The sequence below is a fragment of the Oncorhynchus kisutch genome, linkage group LG29 (genome assembly GCF_002021735.2).
Source record: "Oncorhynchus kisutch isolate 150728-3 linkage group LG29, Okis_V2, whole genome shotgun sequence".
In the NCBI taxonomy this organism is placed as follows: domain Eukaryota; kingdom Metazoa; phylum Chordata; class Actinopteri; order Salmoniformes; family Salmonidae; genus Oncorhynchus; species Oncorhynchus kisutch.
Genome location: NC_034202.2, coordinates 43,984,862 through 44,003,444, shown reverse-complemented (window position 1 = coordinate 44,003,444; position 18,583 = coordinate 43,984,862). Strand labels below are relative to the sequence as shown.

Here is an 18,583-nt window from a genome sequence, read left to right as displayed (position 1 = left end):
GGAGAGAGCGAAATGGGACCAAAGTACTTGTAGGTCAACATCGACACATCGAAGTTGTGATAGAGGGTATTCCACGGGTAGTTTCAGAATACTAGGAAACAGACCAACATAAAGGTTATAGAGGACTGTTAGGAGGGAGTTAAAGGGTCAAAGGGTAAAGGTCAGGAACTGTTCATCGGTAGAGTAAAGAGGAGGCACATCACAAGGTTACGTACTTATAGAATACAAACCTTGCTCCACCTTTTAGTGAGACGACTGGAGCCTTCTACAAAGCCCTTTTATGAGAAGAGAGGCAGAGAGGAGAAAACAAGCAGTTAACCAGTAGAGACATCCTCTCCATGGCGCTCCTCTGTACACTGGGGAGGAGCTGCTGCCTCCATCAATACGTTTACATGATGGTCGTTGAGGAGGAAATAACCTGAATTACCCAAACCAATGGTTGGGGTAACAGAGGCACACACACACACACGTCCCACACACACACACACACACACAACACACACCACACACACACACACACACACACACACACACACACACACACACACACGCATCTCAACAATTACTATGGACACGGTCAAGCTCTGGAGAAGGAAAGCCTGGGTTGTTATTGGCAGGGCACGCCCCCACCCACCCACCCACCCACCGACCAAACAACCCCCGTGGTCTGTACTCACCCTGGCCGTTGCCATCTTCCTTCAGACTGATGATGTCCAAGTCGAAGTCTCTCCTCAGCCCATCTGTCTTATGAGGACTATATGACCTGTCAGACCATCCCACTGGGCCTGCGGAGGAGAGGAGAGAGAGGGATGAGAGAGAGAGGGATGAGAGAGAGAGGGATGAGAGAGAGAGCGATAGAGGTGGAGAGAGAGAGGGATGAGAGAGAGAGGGATGAGAGAGAGAGGGATGAGAGAGAGAGTGATGAGAGAGAGGGGGATGAGACAGAGAGGGATAAGAGAGAGAGGGATGAGAGAGAGAGGGATGAGAGACGAGAGCGATAGAGGTGGAGAGAGAGAGAGAGTGACAGAGATATTGGAGAAAGAGCGAGAGATAGCAGGGGGGGGGGGTGGGTTGAGAGAAAAGAGAGAACACTGTCATCCTTCTGTGCATCTGAGGAGTCTAATTGAGCTTTGAAAAGCCAACTTTCTCCCTGTAATTTATTTAAACTTTTAACAGGTAAGTGGACTGAGAACACATTCTCATTTACAGTAATGACCGGTGAAATAGTATAGAGGGGGGGAAGGGATGAGCCAATTGGAAGTGATGATTAGGTGGCTGTGATGGTAAATCAAATCAAAACTTTATTAGTCACATGTGCCGATGACAACAGATGTAGACCTTACCGTAAAATGCTTACTGACAAGCCTCTAACCAACAATGCAGTTCATGAAATAGAGTTTAGAAAATATTTACAAAAAAATAAGAAATGTACATAACAATAACAAGGCATTAATAATATATATACAGGGTGTTATGGTACAGAGTCAATGTGGAGGCTATATACAGGGTATTACGGTACTAGAGTCAATGTGGAGGCTATATACAGGGTATTACGGTACAGAGTCAATGTGGAGGCTATATACAGGGTGTTACTGTGGAGGCTATATACAGGGTGTTACTGTGGAGGCTATATACTGGGTGTTACTGTGGAGGCTATATACAGGGTGTTACTGTGGAGGCTATATACAGGGTGTTACTGTGGAGGCTATATACAGGGTGTTACTGTGGAGGCTATATACAGGGTGTTACTGTGGAGGCTATATACAGGTGTTACTGTGGAGGCTATATACAGGGTGTTACTGTGGAGGCTATATACAGGGTGTTACTGTGGAGGCTATATACAGGGTGTTACTGTGGAGGCTATATACAGGGTGTTACTGTGGAGGCTATATACAGGGTGTTACTGTGGAGGCTATATGCAGGATGTTACTGTGGAGGCTATATACAGGGTGTTACTGTGGAGGCTATATACTGGGTGTTACTGTGGAGGCTATATACAGGTGTTACTGTGGAGGCTATATACAGGGTGTTACTGTGGAGGCTATATACAGGGTGTTACTGTGGAGGCTATATACAGGGTGTTACTGTGGAGGCTATATACAGGGTGTTACTGTGGAGGCTATATACAGGGTGTTACTGTGGAGGCTATATACAGGGTGTTACTGTGGAGGCTATATACAGGGTGTTACTGTGGAGGCTATATACAGGGTGTTACTGTGGAGGCTATATACAGGGTGTTACTGTGGAGGCTATATACAGGGTGTTACTGTGGAGGCTATATACAGGGTGTTACTGTGGAGGCTATATACTGGGTGTTACTGTGGAGGCTATATACAGGGTGTTACTGTGGAGGCTATATACAGGGTGTTACTGTGGAGGCTATATACAGGGTGTTACTGTGGAGGCTATATACAGGGTGTTACTGTGGAGGCTATATACAGGGTGTTACTGTGGAGGCTATATACAGGGTGTTACTGTGGAGGCTATATACAGGGTGTTACTGTGGAGGCTATATACAGGGTGTTACTGTGGAGGCTATATACAGGGTGTTACTGTGGAGGCTATATACAGGGTGTTACTGTGGAGGCTATATACAGGGTGTTACTGTGGAGGCTATATACAGGGTGTTACTGTGGAGGCTATATACAGGGTGTTACTGTGGAGGCTATATACAGGGTGTTACTGTGGAGGCTATATACAGGGTGTTACTGTGGAGGCTATATACAGGGTGTTACTGTGGAGGCTATATACAGGGTGTTACTGTGGAGGCTATATACAGGGTGTTACTGTGGAGGCTATATACAGGGTGTTACTGTGGAGGCTATATACAGGGTGTTACTGTGGAGGCTATATACAGGGTGTTACTGTGGAGGCTATATACAGGGTGTTACTGTGGAGGCTATATACAGGGTGTTACTGTGGAGGCTATATACAGGGTGTTACTGTGGAGGCTATATACAGGGTGTTACTGTGGAGGCTATATACAGGGTGTTACTGTGGAGGCTATATACAGGGTGTTACTGTGGAGGCTATATACAGGGTGTTACTGTGGAGGCTATATACAGGGTGTTACTGTGGAGGCTATATACAGGGTGTTACTGTGGAGGCTATATACAGGGTGTTACTGTGGAGGCTATATACAGGGTGTTACTGTGGAGGCTATATACAGGGTGTTACTGTGGAGGCTATATACAGGGTGTTACTGTGGAGGCTATATACTGGGTGTTACTGTGGAGGCTATATACAGGGTGTTACTGTGGAGGCTATATACAGGGTGTTACTGTGGAGGCTATATACAGGGTGTTACTGTGGAGGCTATATACAGGGTGTTACTGTGGAGGCTATATACAGGGTGTTACTGTGGAGGCTATATACAGGGTGTTACTGTGGAGGCTATATACTGGGTGTTACTGTGGAGGCTATATACAGGGTGTTACTGTGGAGGCTATATACAGGGTGTTACTGTGGAGGCTATATACAGGGTGTTACTGTGGAGGCTATATACAGGGTGTTACTGTGGAGGCTATATACAGGGTGTTACTGTGGAGGCTATATACAGGGTGTTACTGTGGAGGCTATATACAGGGTGTTACTGTGGAGGCTATATACAGGGTGTTACTGTGGAGGCTATATACAGGGTGTTACTGTGGAGGCTATATACAGGGTGTTACTGTGGAGGCTATATACAGGGTGTTACTGTGAAGGCTATATACAGGGTGTTACTGTGGAGGCTATATACTGGGTGTTACTGTGGAGGCTATATACAGGGTGTTACTGTGGAGGCTATATACAGGGTGTTACTGTGGAGGCTATATACAGGGTGTTACTGTGGAGGCTATATACAGGGTGTTACTGTGGAGGCTATATACAGGGTGTTACTGTGGAGGCTATATACAGGGTGTTACTGTGGAGGCTATATACTGGGTGTTACTGTGGAGGCTATATACAGGGTGTTACTGTGGAGGCTATATACTGGGTGTTACTGTGGAGGCTATATACAGGGTGTTACTGTGGAGGCTATATACAGGATGTTACTGTGGAGGCTATATACAGGGTGTTACTGTGGAGGCTATATACAGGGTGTTACTGTGGAGGCTATATACAGGGTGTTACTGTGGAGGCTATATACAGGGTGTTACTGTGGAGGCTATATACAGGGTGTTACTGTGGAGGCTATATACAGGGTGTTACTGTGGAGGCTATATACAGGGTGTTACTGTGGAGGCTATATACAGGGTGTTACTGTGGAGGCTATATACAGGGTGTTACTGTGGAGGCTATATACAGGGTGTTACTGTGGAGGCTAATACAGGGTGTTACTGTGGAGGCTATATACAGGGTGTTTACTGTGGAGGCTATATACAGGGTGTTACTGTGGAGGCTATATACAGGGTGTTACTGTGGAGGCTATATACAGGGTGTTACTGTGGAGGCTATATACAGGGTGTTACTGTGGAGGCTATATACAGGGTGTTACTGTGGAGGTATATACAGGGTGTTACTGTGGAGGCTATATACCAGGGTGTTACTGTGGAGGCTATATACAGGGTGTTACTGTGGAGGCCCTATCGACAGGTTATTGAACGGCTATATACAGGGTTACGGTTACAGAGTCAATGTGGAGGCTATATACAGGGTGTTACTGTGGAGGCTATATACAGGGTGTTATGTGGAGGCTATATACAGGGTGTTACTGTGGAGGCTATATACAGGTGTTACTGTGGAGGCATATACAGGGTGTTTACTGTGGAGGCTATATACAGGGTATTACGGTACAGAGTCAATGTGGAGGCTATATACAGGGTATTACGGTACAGAGTCAATGTGGAGGCTATATACAGGGTGTTACGGTACAGAGTCAATGTGGAGGCTATATACAGGGTGTTACGGTACAGAGTCAATGTGGAGGCTATACAGGATGTTACTGTGGAGGCTATATACAGGGTGTTACTGTGGAGGCTATATACAGGGTGTTACTGTGGAGGCTATATACAGGTGTGTTACTGTGGAGGCGTATATACGGTGTTACTGTGGAGGCTATATACAGGGTGTTACTGTGGAGGCTTATAACAGGGTGTTACTGTGGAGGCTATATACAGGGGTTACGTGGAGGCTATATACAGGGTATATACAGGGTGTTACTGTGGAGGGCTATATACAGGGTGTTTACTGTGGAGGCTATATACAGGGGTGTTACTGTGGAGGCTATATACAGGGTGTTACTGTGGAGGCTATATACAGGGTGTTATGTGGAGGCTATATACAGGGTGTTACTGTGGAGGCTATATACAGGGTGTTACTGTGGAGGCTATATACAGGGTGTTACTGTGGAGGCTATATACAGGGTGTTACTGTGGGAGGCTATATACAGGGTGTTACTGTGGAGGCCTATATACTGGGTGTTACTGTGGAGGCTATATACTGGGTGTTACTGTGGAGGCTATATACAGGGTGTTACTGTGGAGGCTATATACAGGGTGTTACTGTGGAGGCTATATACAGGGTGTTACTGTGGAGGCTATATACAGGGTGTTACTGTGGAGGCTATATACAGGGTGTTACTGTGGAGGCTATATACAGGGTGTTACTGTGGAGGCTATATACAGGGTGTTACTGTGGAGGCTATATACAGGGTGTTACTGTGGAGGCTATATGCAGGATGTTACTGTGGAGGCTATATACTAGGTGTTACTGTGGAGGCTATATGCAGGGTGTTACTGTGGAGGGCTATATACAGGGTGTACTGTGGAGGCTATATACAGGGTGTTATGTGGAGGCTATATACAGGGTGTTACTGTGGAGGCTATATACAGGGTGTTACTGTGGAGGCTATATACAGGGTGTTACTGTGGAGGCTATATACAGGGTGTTACTGTGGAGGCTATATGCAGGATGTTACTGTGGAGGCTATATACTGGGTGTTACTGTGGAGGCTATATGCAGGGTGTTACTGTGGAGGCTATATACAGGGTGTTACTGTGGAGGCTATATACAGGGTGTTACTGTGGAGGCTATATACAGGTGTTACTGTGGAGGCTATATACAGGGTGTTACTGTGGAGGCTATATACAGGGTGTTACTGTGGAGGCTATATACAGGATGTTACTGTGGAGGCTATATACAGGGTGTTACTGTGGAGGCTATATACAGGGTGTTTACTGTGGAGGCTATATACAGGGTGTTACTGTGGAGGCTATATACAGGGTGTTACTGTGGAGGCTATATACAGGATGTTACTGTGGAGGCTATATACAGGGTGTTACTGTGGAGGCTATATACAGGTGTTACTGTGGAGGCTATATACAGGGTGTTACTGTGGAGGCTATATACAGGGTGTTACTGTGGAGGCTATATACAGGGTGTTACTGTTGGAGGCTATATACTGGGTGTTACTGGACTGTGGAGGCTATATACAGGGTGTTACTGTGGAGGCTATATACAGGGTGTTACTGTGGAGGCTATATACAGGGTGTTAACTGTGGAGGCTATATACAGGGTGTTACCTGTGGAGGCTATATAACAGGGTGTTACTGTGGAGGCTATATACAGGGTGTTACTGTGGAGGCTATATACAGGGTGTTACTGGGGAGGCTATATGCAGGATGTTACTGTGGAAGCTATATACAGGGTGTGTTACTGTGGAGGCTATATACAGGGTGTTACTGTGGAGGCTATATACAGGGTGTTACTGTGGAGGCTATATACAGGGTGTTACTGGGAGGCTATATACAGGGTGTTACTGTGGAGGCTATATACAGGATGTTACTGTGGAGGCTATATACTGGGTGTTACTGTGAGGCTATATACAGGGTGTTACTGTGGAGGCTATATACAGGGTGTTACTGTGGAGGCTATATACAGGGTTTTGGGTTTTTACTGTGGAGGCTATATACAGGGTGTTACTGTGGAGGCTATATACAGGGTGTTACTGTGGAGGCTACTATACAGGGGTATATACAGGGTGTTACTGTGGAGGCCTATATACAGGGTGTTACTGTGGAGGCTATATACGGGTGTTACTGTGGAGGTATATAAGGGTGTTACTGTGGAGGCTATATACAGGGTGTTACTGTGGAGGCTATATACAGGGTTGTTACTGTGGAGGCTATATACAGGGTGTTACTGTGGAGGCTATATACAGGGTGTTACTGTGGAGGCTATACAGGGTGTTACTGTGGAGGCTATATACAGGGTATATACAGGGTGTTACTGTGGAGGCTATATACAGGGTGTTACTGTGGAGGCTATATACAGGGTGTTACTGTGGAGGCTATATACAGGGTGTTACTGTGGAGGCTATATACAGGGTGTTACTGTGGAGGCTATATACAGGGTGTTACTGTGGAGGCTATATACAGGTGTTACTGTGGAGGCTATATACAGGGTGTTACTGTGGAGGCTATATACAGGGTGTTACTGTGGAGGCTATATACAGGGTATATACAGGGTGTTACTGTGGAGGCTATATACAGGGTGTTTACTGTGGAGGCTATATACTGGGTGTTACTGTGGAGGCTATATACAGGGTGTTACTGTGGAGGCTATATACAGGGTGTTACTGTGGAGGCTATATACAGGGTGTTACTGTGGAGGCTATATACAGGGTGTTACTGTGGAGGCTATATACAGGGTGTTACTGTGGAGGCTATATACAGGGTGTTACTGTGGAGGCTATCTACAGGGTGTTACTGTGGAGGCTATATGCAGGATGTTACTGTGGAGGCTATATACTGGGTGTTACTGTGGAGGCTATATGCAGGGTGTTACTGTGGAGGCTATATACAGGGTGTTACTGTGGAGGCTATATACAGGGTGTTACTGTGGAGGCTATATACAGGGGTGTTTACTGTGGAGGCTATATACAGGGTGTTACTGTGGAGGCTATATACAGGGTGTTACTGTGGAGGCTATATACAGGATGTTACTGTGGAGGCATATACAGGGTGTTACTGTGGAGGCTATATACAGGGGTGTTACTGTGGAGGCTATATACAGGTGTGTTACTGTGGAGGCTATATACAGGGTGTTACTGTGGAGGCTATATACAGGATGTTACTGTGGAGGCTATATACAGGGTGTTACTGTGGAGGCTATATACAGGGTGTTACTGTGGAGGCTATATACAGGGTGTTACTGTGGAGGCTATATACAGGGTGTACTGTGGAGGCTATATACAGGGTGTTACTGTGGAGGCTATATACTGGGTGTTACTGTGGAGGCTATATACAGGGTGTTACTGTGGAGGCTATATACAGGGTGTTACTGTGGAGGCTATATACAGGGTGTTACTGTGGAGGCTAATACAGGGTGTTACTGGGAGGCTATATACAGGGTGTTACTGTGGAGGCTATATACAGGGTGTTACTGTGGAGGCTATATACAGGGTGTTACTGTGGAGGCTTATACAGGGTGTTACTGTGGAGGCTATATACAGGTGTGTTACTGTGGAGGCTATATACAGGGTGTTACTGTGGAGGCTATATGCGGATGTTACTGTGGAAGCTATATACAGGGTGTTACTGTGGAGGCTATATACAGGGTGTTACTGTGGAGGCTATATACAGGGTGTTACTGTGGAGGCTATATACAGGGGTTACTGTGGAGGCTATATGCAGGATGTTACTGTGGAGGCTATATACAGGGTGTTACTGTGGAGGCTATATACAGGGTGTTACTGTGGAGGCTATATACAGGGTGTTACTGTGGAGGCTATATACAGGGTGTTACTGTGGAGGCTATATGCAGGATGTTACTGTGGAGGCTATATACAGGGTGTTACTGTGGAGGCTATATACAGGGTGTTACTGTGGAGGCTATATACAGGGTGTTACTGTGGAGGCTATATTCAGGGTGTTACTGTGGAGGCTATATACAGGGTGTTACTGTACAGAGTCAATGTGGAGGCTATATACAGGGTGTACCAGTACAGAGTCAATGTGGAGGCTATATACAGGGTGTTACGGTACAGAGTCAATGTGGAGGCTATATACAGGGTGTTATGGTACAGAGTCAATGTGGAGGCTATATACAGGATGTTATGGTACAGAGTCAATGTGGAGGCTATATACAGGGTGTTATGGTACAGAGTCAATGTGGAGGCTATATACAGGGTGTTACGGTACAGAGTCAATGTGGAGGCCAAATATTTCCAGTCTCCTGAGGGGGAATAGGTTTTGTTGTGCACTCTTCACGACAGCCTTGGTTTCTCAAATAATTGCCTCGCCTGGTTCACCAACTACTTCTCTGATAGAGTTCAGTGTGTCAAATCGGAGGGTCTGCTGTCCGGACCTCTGGCAGTCTCTATGGGGGTGCCACAGGGTTCAATTCTTGGACCGACTCTCTTCTCTGTATACATCAATGAGGTCGCTCTTGCTGCTGGTGAGTCTCTGATCCACCTCTACGCAGACGACACCATTCTGTATACTTCCGGCCCTTCTTTGGACACTGTGTTAACAAACCTCCAGACGAGCTTCAATGCCATACAACTCTCCTTCCGTGGCCTCCAATTGCTCTTAAATACAAGTAAAACTAAATGCATGCTCTTCAACCGATCGCTACCTGCACCTACCCGCCTGTCCAACATCACTACTCTGGACGGCTCTGATTTAGAATACGTGGACAACTACAAATACTTAGGTGTCTGGTTAGACTGTAAACTCTCCTTCCAGACCCATATCAAACATCTCCAATCCAAAGTTAAATCTAGAATTGGCTTCCTATTTCGCAACAAAGCATCCTTCACTCATGCTGCCAAACATACCCTTGTAAAACTGACCATCCTACCAATCCTCGACTTTGGCGATGTCATTTACAAAATAGCCTCCAATACCCTACTCAACAAATTGGATGCAGTCTATCACAGTGCAATCCGTTTTGTCACCAAAGCCCCATATACTACCCACCATTGCGACCTGTACGCTCTTGTTGGCTGGCCCTCGCTTCATACTCGTCGCCAAACCCACTGGCTCCATGTCATCTACAAGACCCTGCTAGGCAAAGTCCCCCCTTATCTCAGCTCGCTGGTCACCATAGCATCTCCCACCTGTGGCACACGCTCCAGCAGGTATATCTCTCTAGTCACCCCCAGAACCAATTATTTCTTTGGCCGCCTCTCCTTCCAGTTCTCTGCTGCCAATGACTGGAACGAACTACAAAAATCTCTGAAACTGGAAACACTTATCTCCCTCCCTAGCTTTAAGCACCAACTGTCAGAGCAGCTCACAGATTACTGCACCTGGACATAGCCCACCTATAATTTAGCCCAAACAACTACCTCTTTCCCAACTGTATTTAATTTTTATTTATTTATTTATTTTGCTCCTTTGCACCCCATTATTTTTATTTCTATTTTGCACATTCTTCCATTGCAAAACTACCATTCCAGTGTTTTACTTGCTATATTGTATTTACTTTGCCACCATGGCCTTTTTTGCCTTTACCTCACTTCCCACCTCATTTGCTCACATTGTATATAGACTTGTTTATACTGTATTATTGACTGTATGTTTGTTTTACTCCATGTGTAACTCTGTGTCGTTGTATCTGTCGAACTGCTTTGCTTTATCTTGGCCAGGTCGCAATTGTAAATGAGAACTTGTTCTCAACTTGCCTACCTGGTTAAATAAAGGTGTTCTCAACTAGCCTACCTGGTTAAATAAAGGTGTTCTCAACTAGCCTACCTGGTTAAATAAAGGTAAATAAATAAATAAATAAAACAACTGTCTTGGTGTGTTTGGACCATGATAGTTTGTTGGTGATGTGGACACCAAGGAACTTGAAACTCATGACCCGCTCCACTACAGCACCATCGATGTTAATGGGGGCCTGTTCGGCCCGTCTTTTCCTGTAGTCCACAATCAGCTCCTTTGCCTTGCTCACACTGAGAGAGGGGTTGTTGTCCTGGTACCACACTGCCAGGTCTCTGACCTCCTCCCTATAGACTGTCTCGTCGTTGTCGGTGATCAGGCCTACCACTGTTGTGTCGTAAGCAAACTTAATGATGGTGTTGGAGTCGTGCTTGGCCACGCAGTTGTGGGTGAACAGGGAATACAGGAGGGGACTACGCACACACCCCTGAGGTGCCCATGTGTTGATGATCAGCGTGGCAGATGTGTTGTGGCCTATCCTTACCACTTGGGTGTGGCCAGGATCCAGTTGCAGAGGGAGGTATTTAGTCCCAAGGTCCTTAGCTTAGTGATGAGCTTTGAGGGCACTACGGTGTTGAACGCTGAGCTGTGGTCAATGAACAGGTGTTCTTTTTGTCAAGGTGGGAAAGGGCAGTGTGGAGTGCGATAGAGATTGCATCATCTGTGGATATGTTTGTGTGGTATGCAAATTGGAGTGGGTCTAGGGTTTCTGGGATAATGGTGTTGATGTGAGCCATTACCAGCCTTTTAAAGCACTTCATAGCTACGGACGTGAGTGCTATGGGTCTGTAGTCATTTAGGCAGGTTACCTTAGTGTTCTTGGGCACAGGGATGATACTATGGTGATCTGTTTGAAACATGTTGGTATTACAGGCTCGGCCAGGGAGAGGTTGAAAATGTCAGTGAAGACACTTGCCAGTTGGTCAGCACATGCTTTGAGTACACATCCTGGTAATCCGTCTGGCCCAGCGGCTTTCTGAATGTTTATAATGGTCTTGCTCACATCGGAGAGCGTTGATCACATAGTCGTCCGGAACAGCTGGTGCTCTCATGCATGCTTCATTGTTGCTTACATTGAAGTGAGCATAATACCACCCGGGTCCTGTTTCAGTAGTAATGAAATCAGACCTTCATGTCAGACTTGATCGTGTGTTTTGAGGATAATTGTCTTGCTGCATGACCCACCTACGCTTCTCAGCTTCAGCTCACAGACAGATGGCCTGACATCCTCCTGTAGAATTCTCTGATACAGAGTAGAATTCATGGTTCCTTCTATTAAGGCAAGTCATCCAGGTCCTGAGGCAGCAAAGCATCCCCAAATCTGGACACACCCACTTACATGACCTTCCTTCCTCTGGGCACACCCACTTACATGAACTTCCTTCCTCTGGACACACCCACTTACATGACCTTCCTTCCTCTGGACACACCCACTTACATGAACTTCCTTCCTCTGGACACACCCACTTACATGACCTTCCTTCCTCTGGACACACCCACTTACATGAACTTCCTTCCTCTGGACACACCCACTTACATGAACTTCCTTCCTCTGGACACACCCACTTACACGACCTTCCTTCCTCTGGACACACCCACTTACATGACCTTCCTTCCTCTGGACACACCCACTTACATGAACTTCCTTCCTCTGGACACACCCACTTACATGACCTTCCTTCCTCTGGACACACCCACTTACATGAACTTGCTTCCTCTGGACACACCCACTTACATGAACTTCCTTCCTCTGGACACACCCACTTACACGACCTTCCTTCCTCTGGACACACCCACTTACATGACCTTCCTTCCTCTGGACACACCCACTTACATGACCTTCCTTCCTCTGGACACACCCACTTACATGAACTTCCTTCCTCTGGACACACCCACTTACATGACCTTCCTTCCTCTGGACACACCCACTTACATGAACTTCCTTCCTCTGGACACACCCACTTACATGACCTTCCTTCCTCTGGACACACCCACTTACATGAACTTCCTTCCTCTGGACACACCCACTTACATGACCTTCCTTCCTCTGGACACACCCACTTACATGAACTTCCTTCCTCTGGACACACCCACTTACATAATATTAATTATATTAATAAGGCAAGTCAACCAGGTCCTGAGGCAGCAAACCATCACATTACCACCACCGTTGGTATGAGGTTCTTCCTGTAATTTTTTTTTTTTAAGTTTTGGAACCATTCAAAAAAGTCTACAATCATCTCTTCAGTCTTGATGAATCATCCAATGAGTCAACTTTTTTTTTTGGGACGACATTGGTCCCATTATGTCTGGCGAAAACATAACAGTTTTCTCACAGCCATTAAAACTCCATAGCTGCTACTTGAAAAGATACCTATACAATGTCTGATTTGTTATCGTTAACCAATCACTGCCCTTCTTCGTGAGGCTTTAAAAAAATAAAAAGAACGGAAAAGCTCCCTGGTCTTTGAAGTTGAATCTGTGTTTGAAATTGAAATGATTGAACTGGATCTTACAGATGTATGTATGGAGGACAAGGAAAGTAATTCAAAAATGATTAATTCACACAGTGAGTGAGTCAGTGTGTGTGTTACTACATGATTCCATATGTGCTATTTTACAGTTTTGATGTGTTCACTTTTATTCTACAATGTAGGAAAGATAAAGAAAAACCCTTGAATGAGTTTTGATTGGTTCTGTATACTGAGGGTATCCAGGGACGACCAGGGGATATTTTTTGAGAGACAGAGAGACAGAGACACAGAGAGAGAGAGAGACAGACAGACAGAGAGACAGAGACACAGAGAGACAGAGAGATAGAGAGACAGAGACACAGAGAGACACAGAGAGACAGAGAGACAGACAGACAGAGACACAGAGAGACAGAGACACAGAGAGACAGAGACACAGAGAGACAGACAGACAGACAGACAGGAGCTCCCGAGTGGCACAGCGGTCTAAGGCACTGCATTTCAGTGCTAGAGATGGCACTACAGACCCTGGTTTGATTCCAGGCTGTATCACAACCGGCCGTTATTGTGAGTCCCATAGGGCGGCGCACAATTGTCCCAGTGTCGTCAGGGTTTGGCTGGGGGAGGCCGTCACTGTAACTTAAAAAAAATATTTAAAAAATAGAGTCTTTTGGAGGGCTGGACACATACTATCCCCACCCCCTCTATCCACTCTTTCCTCCGCGCTCTCCGTTCCAGGCAAATCATCACAAGTGGATTTAAGACTTAAAAGATCAGAGCGCTCCTCGTGCATCAAAGGACTCATTTCTGTTAGTATGCAGGCAGGCGGGGAATATATATATATTTTTTTTTTTAAACGCATAAATCCATATTTCTTGGGAGGTTGAGATGGTAAACTGTTGAGATGGGAGAAGAAACCTAGAATAAAGGCCCTTCAGAACGTAGCCTTTAGAGGTGTTTCTGAAAACATCTCAAAAAGAAAAGCTTGACATCTCTACAAAATAGAAATGTGATTTATATTTAGGCTTCAGGATTCAGGACTCTCATCTTTGAATAAGCTCACGAAGGGACAGGATTTGTATCTCTGTTGTAACGAATGATTCTTCATGACACACCTAAAGCCTGATTCACACCAATGGGCTAACTGTATACAATATGAGTTATTTGTTGGGTAAATATTGGACAGAACACACGCTAAGTTCTTTTGACAGAACCAAATTGGGTTGCGTGTATAACATGGGATTAATTGAACCATCAGTTCGGTTAATTTAACCATCATGCTGGGTTAACCAAGCATCTAATCTAATCTAATACTTAGGTTCTTTTCAGAAGGCGTGATTTATTAGGGGGGCGTGGCTTTCAGATAGATCATATTGGCCACCCGTGATCGTAAATGTCCTTCCTGTTCATCATGTTTACATACTTTTATTTGTGCTTTTTTTTGGGCATTCTAGAAAATGTAAATTATTTATTACAAAATATAATAAGGTATACAATGACACACACGGTGACCACCCTTTGCCTCATGCAGCGCGACACATCTCCTTCAAATAGAGTTGATCAGGCTGTTGATTGTGGCCTGTGGAATGTTGTCCCACTCCTCTTCAATAGCTGTGCAAAGTAGCTGGATATTGGCGGGAACTGGAACACGCTGTCGTACACCTCGATCCAGAGCATCCCAAACATGCAGAATGGTTGACATGTCTAGTGAGTATGCAGGCCATGGAAGAACTGGGACATTTTCAGCTTCCAGGAATTGTGTACAGATCCTTGCGACATGGGGCCGTGCATTATCATGCTGAAACATGAGGTGATGGTGGGCCTCCGGATCTTGTCACAGTATCTCTGTGCATTCAAATTGCCATCGATAAAATGCAATTGTGTTCATTGCCCATAGTTTATGCCTGCCCATACCATAACCTCACCGCCACCATAGGGAACTCTGTTCACAACGTTAACATTAGCAAACCGCTCGCCCACACGACACCATGCATACTGTCTGCCATCTGCCCGATACAGTTCAAACCGGGATTCATAAGTGAAGAATATTTTCCTTATCAAGTTGAGTACAATGCCGAAGTGCAGTCAGGTCGAGACCCTGTTATCTTATATTTATTAAGGATCAAGGCAGCAGCTACTCTTCCTGAGGTTTATTATGGATCCCCATTAGTTCCTGTCAGGGCAGCAGCTACTCTTCCTGGGGTTTATTATGGATCCCCATTAGTTCCTGTCAAGGCAGCAGCTACTCTTCCTGGGGTTTATTATGGATCCCCATTACTTCCACACATTTAATGTGTTCCCTCAGACCACTCCTCCACTATCACATATCTACAATACAACATCTATGTGTATGTGTGCATAGAGTGCACGGTTAATTCAGCATGTCAACACTTCTTACAAATACAAGTAGTGATGAAGTCAATCTCTCCTCCACTTTGAGCCGTGAGAGATTGACATGCATGCCATTAATAGTAGCTCCGCATGTACATTTAAGCTGTGCTGCCCTGATCTGAGCCAATTGTAATTTTCGTAAATGCCTCTTTATGGCACCTGACCACACGACTGAACAGTAGTCCAGGTGCGACAAAACTAGAGCCTGTAGGACCTGCCTTGTTGATAGTGTTGTTAAGAAGGCAGAGCAGCTCTTTATTATGGACAAACATATTTTGACCATGACTGTTTACTATCCATAGCGATAGACAGAGCTCTCATTCCATTCCCATAGCGACAGACAGAGCTCTCATTCCATTCCCATAGCGACAGACAGAGCTCTCATTCCATTAACATAGCGACAGACAGAGCTCTCATTCCATTCCCATAGCGACAGACAGCTCTCAATCCATTCCCATAGCAGCTCTCATTCCATTCCCATAGCGACAGACAGAGCTCTCATTCCATTCCCATAGCGACAGACAGAGCTCTCATTCCATTCCCATAGCGACAAACAGAGCTCTCATTCCATTAACATAGCGACAGACAGCTCTCAATCCATTCCCATAGCGACAGACAGAGCTCTCATTCCATTAACATAGCGACAGACAGAGCTCTCATTCCATTAACATAGCGACAGACAGAGCTCTCATTCCATTAACATAGCGACAGACAGAGCTCTCATTCCATTCCCATAGCGACAGACAGAGCTCTCATTCCATTAACATAGCGACAGACAGCTCTCAATCCATTCCCATAGCAGCTCTCATTCCATTCCCATAGCGACAGACAGAGCTCTCATTCCATTCCCATAGCGACAGACAGAGCTCTCATTCCATTAACATAGCGACAGACAGAGCTCTCATTCCATTCCCATAGCGACAGACAGAGCTCTCATTCCATTAACATAGCGACAGACAGAGCTCTCATTCCATTCCCATAGCGACAGACAGAGCTCTCATTCCATTCCCATAGCGACAGACAGAGCTCTCATCCCATTAACATAGCGACAGACAGAGCTCTCATTACATTAACATAGCGACAGACAGAGCTCTCATTACATTCCCATATTTAGCTCTTTCACTATGAAGCCTGGTGAAAAAAAATGACTGAGAAGCTCAGCTTATTAGTGATGGACGTGGTGAGTTATGACAATCAGAAATCAGGCATTGCCAAATGGGCATTTTCCTACTTTGTCATGCAACCACGTAGGCCTACTTTCTGTGTGTGGTCTGCCTCAATGTTATCAGGAAAGAGAAACCGGACATGCTCGTCGCTCACACGGAGCACTCTAAACAAAAGACAATGACATTTTTGTTGTTGTTTGTTGACAAATAAAATGTTTCCGGACCTCTTTGAAGAGGTTCATGAAGCGAGGTCCAAAGCGCCAGGGTTTGTGTCGGTGACACTGCAGGGAGCTGACCGTCATCTGAGTGGCTCGCTGTGACGCCACGGCAACCATGAACACCGCGTCATACATCAACGCCGCCTCCGTCTGGAACCAGGAACACATGGAGGAGGAGAGGTTAAAACATTACATTATGTAGGTTAGTTAAGGTGAGTTACATTCATTATTTAGGATAGTTAGGGTTAGTTACATTAATTATTAAGGTTAGTTAAGGTTAGTTACATTAATTATTTAGGTTAGTTAGGGTTAGTTACATTAATTATTTAGGTTAGTTACATTAATTATTTAGAATAGTTACATTAATTATTTAGAATAGTTAGGGTTAGTTACATTAATTATTTAGGATAGTTAAGGTTAGTTACATTAATTATTTAGGTTAGTTACATTAATTATTTAGGATAGTTAAGGTTAGTAACATTAATTATTTAGGTTAGTTACATTAATTATTTAGGTTAGTTAAGGTTAGTAACATTAATTATTTAGTTTAGTTAGGGTTAGTTACATTAATTATTTAGGTTAGTTACATTAATTATTTAGGTTAGTTACATTAATTATTTAGGTTAGTTAAGGTTAGTCACATTAATTATTTAGGTTAGTTACATTAATTATTTAGGTTAGTTCCATTAATTATTTAGGTTAGTTAAGGTTAGTTACATTAATTATTTAGGTTAGTTAAGGTTAGTTCCATTAATTATTTAGAATAGTTAAGGTTAGTTACATTAATTATTTAGGTTAGTTAAGGTTAGTAACATTAATTATTTAGGTTAGTTAAGGTTAGTTACATTAATTATTTAGGTTAGTTACATTAATTATTTAGGTTAGTTGAGGTTAGTTACATTAATTATTTAGGTTAGTTAGGGTTAGTTACATTAATTATTTAGGATAGTTAAGGTTAGTAACATTAATTATTTAGGTTAGTTACATAAATTATTTAGGATAGTTAAGGTTAGTAACATTAATTATTTAGGTTAGTTAAGGTTAGTTACATTAATTATTTAGGTTAGTTACATTAATTATTTAGGTTAGTTAAGGTTAGTTACATTAATTATTTAGGTTAGTTAGGGTTAGTTACATTAATTATTTAGGATAGTTAAGGTTAGTAACATTAATTATTTAGGTTAGTTACATTAATTATTTAGGATAGTTAAGGTTAGTAACATTAATTATTTAGGATAGTTAAGGTTAGTAACATTAATTATTTAGGTTAGTTACATTAATTATTTAGGTTAGTTAAGGTTAGTTACATTAATTATTTAGGTTAGTTAGGGTTAGTTACATTAATTATTTAGGTTAGTTACATTAATTATTTAGGTTAGTTAAGGTTAGTTAAATTAATTATGTAGGTTAGTTACATAAATTATTTAGGTTAGTTAAGGTTAGTTACATTAATTATTTAGGTTAGTTACATAAATTATTTAGGTTAGTTAAGGTTAGTTACATTAATTATTTAGGTTAGTTAGGGTTAGTTACATTAATTATTTAGGATAGTTAAGGTTAGTAACATTAATCATTTAGGTTAGTTACATTAATTATTTAGGATAGTTAAGGTTAGTAACATTAATTATTTAGGATAGTAAAGGTTAGTTACATTAATAATTTAGGTTAGTTAGGGTTAGTTACATAAATTA

At 43.7% G+C, this 18,583-nt stretch overlaps 1 protein-coding gene across 1 annotated transcript in view; it reads right to left on the bottom strand.

Annotated features, from left to right (window-relative positions):
* grik1a (glutamate receptor, ionotropic, kainate 1a) overlaps nt 1–18,583 on the bottom strand; it is a gene marked incomplete at its 5' end in the record, with an annotated part of 86,272 nt that overhangs the window by 43,319 nt on the left and 24,370 nt on the right. The window contains 3 exon segments of the mRNA XM_031809406.1: nt 684–752; nt 755–785; nt 16,899–17,042. Coding sequence (XP_031665266.1) covers nt 684–752; nt 755–785; nt 16,899–17,042 — 244 coding nt within the window.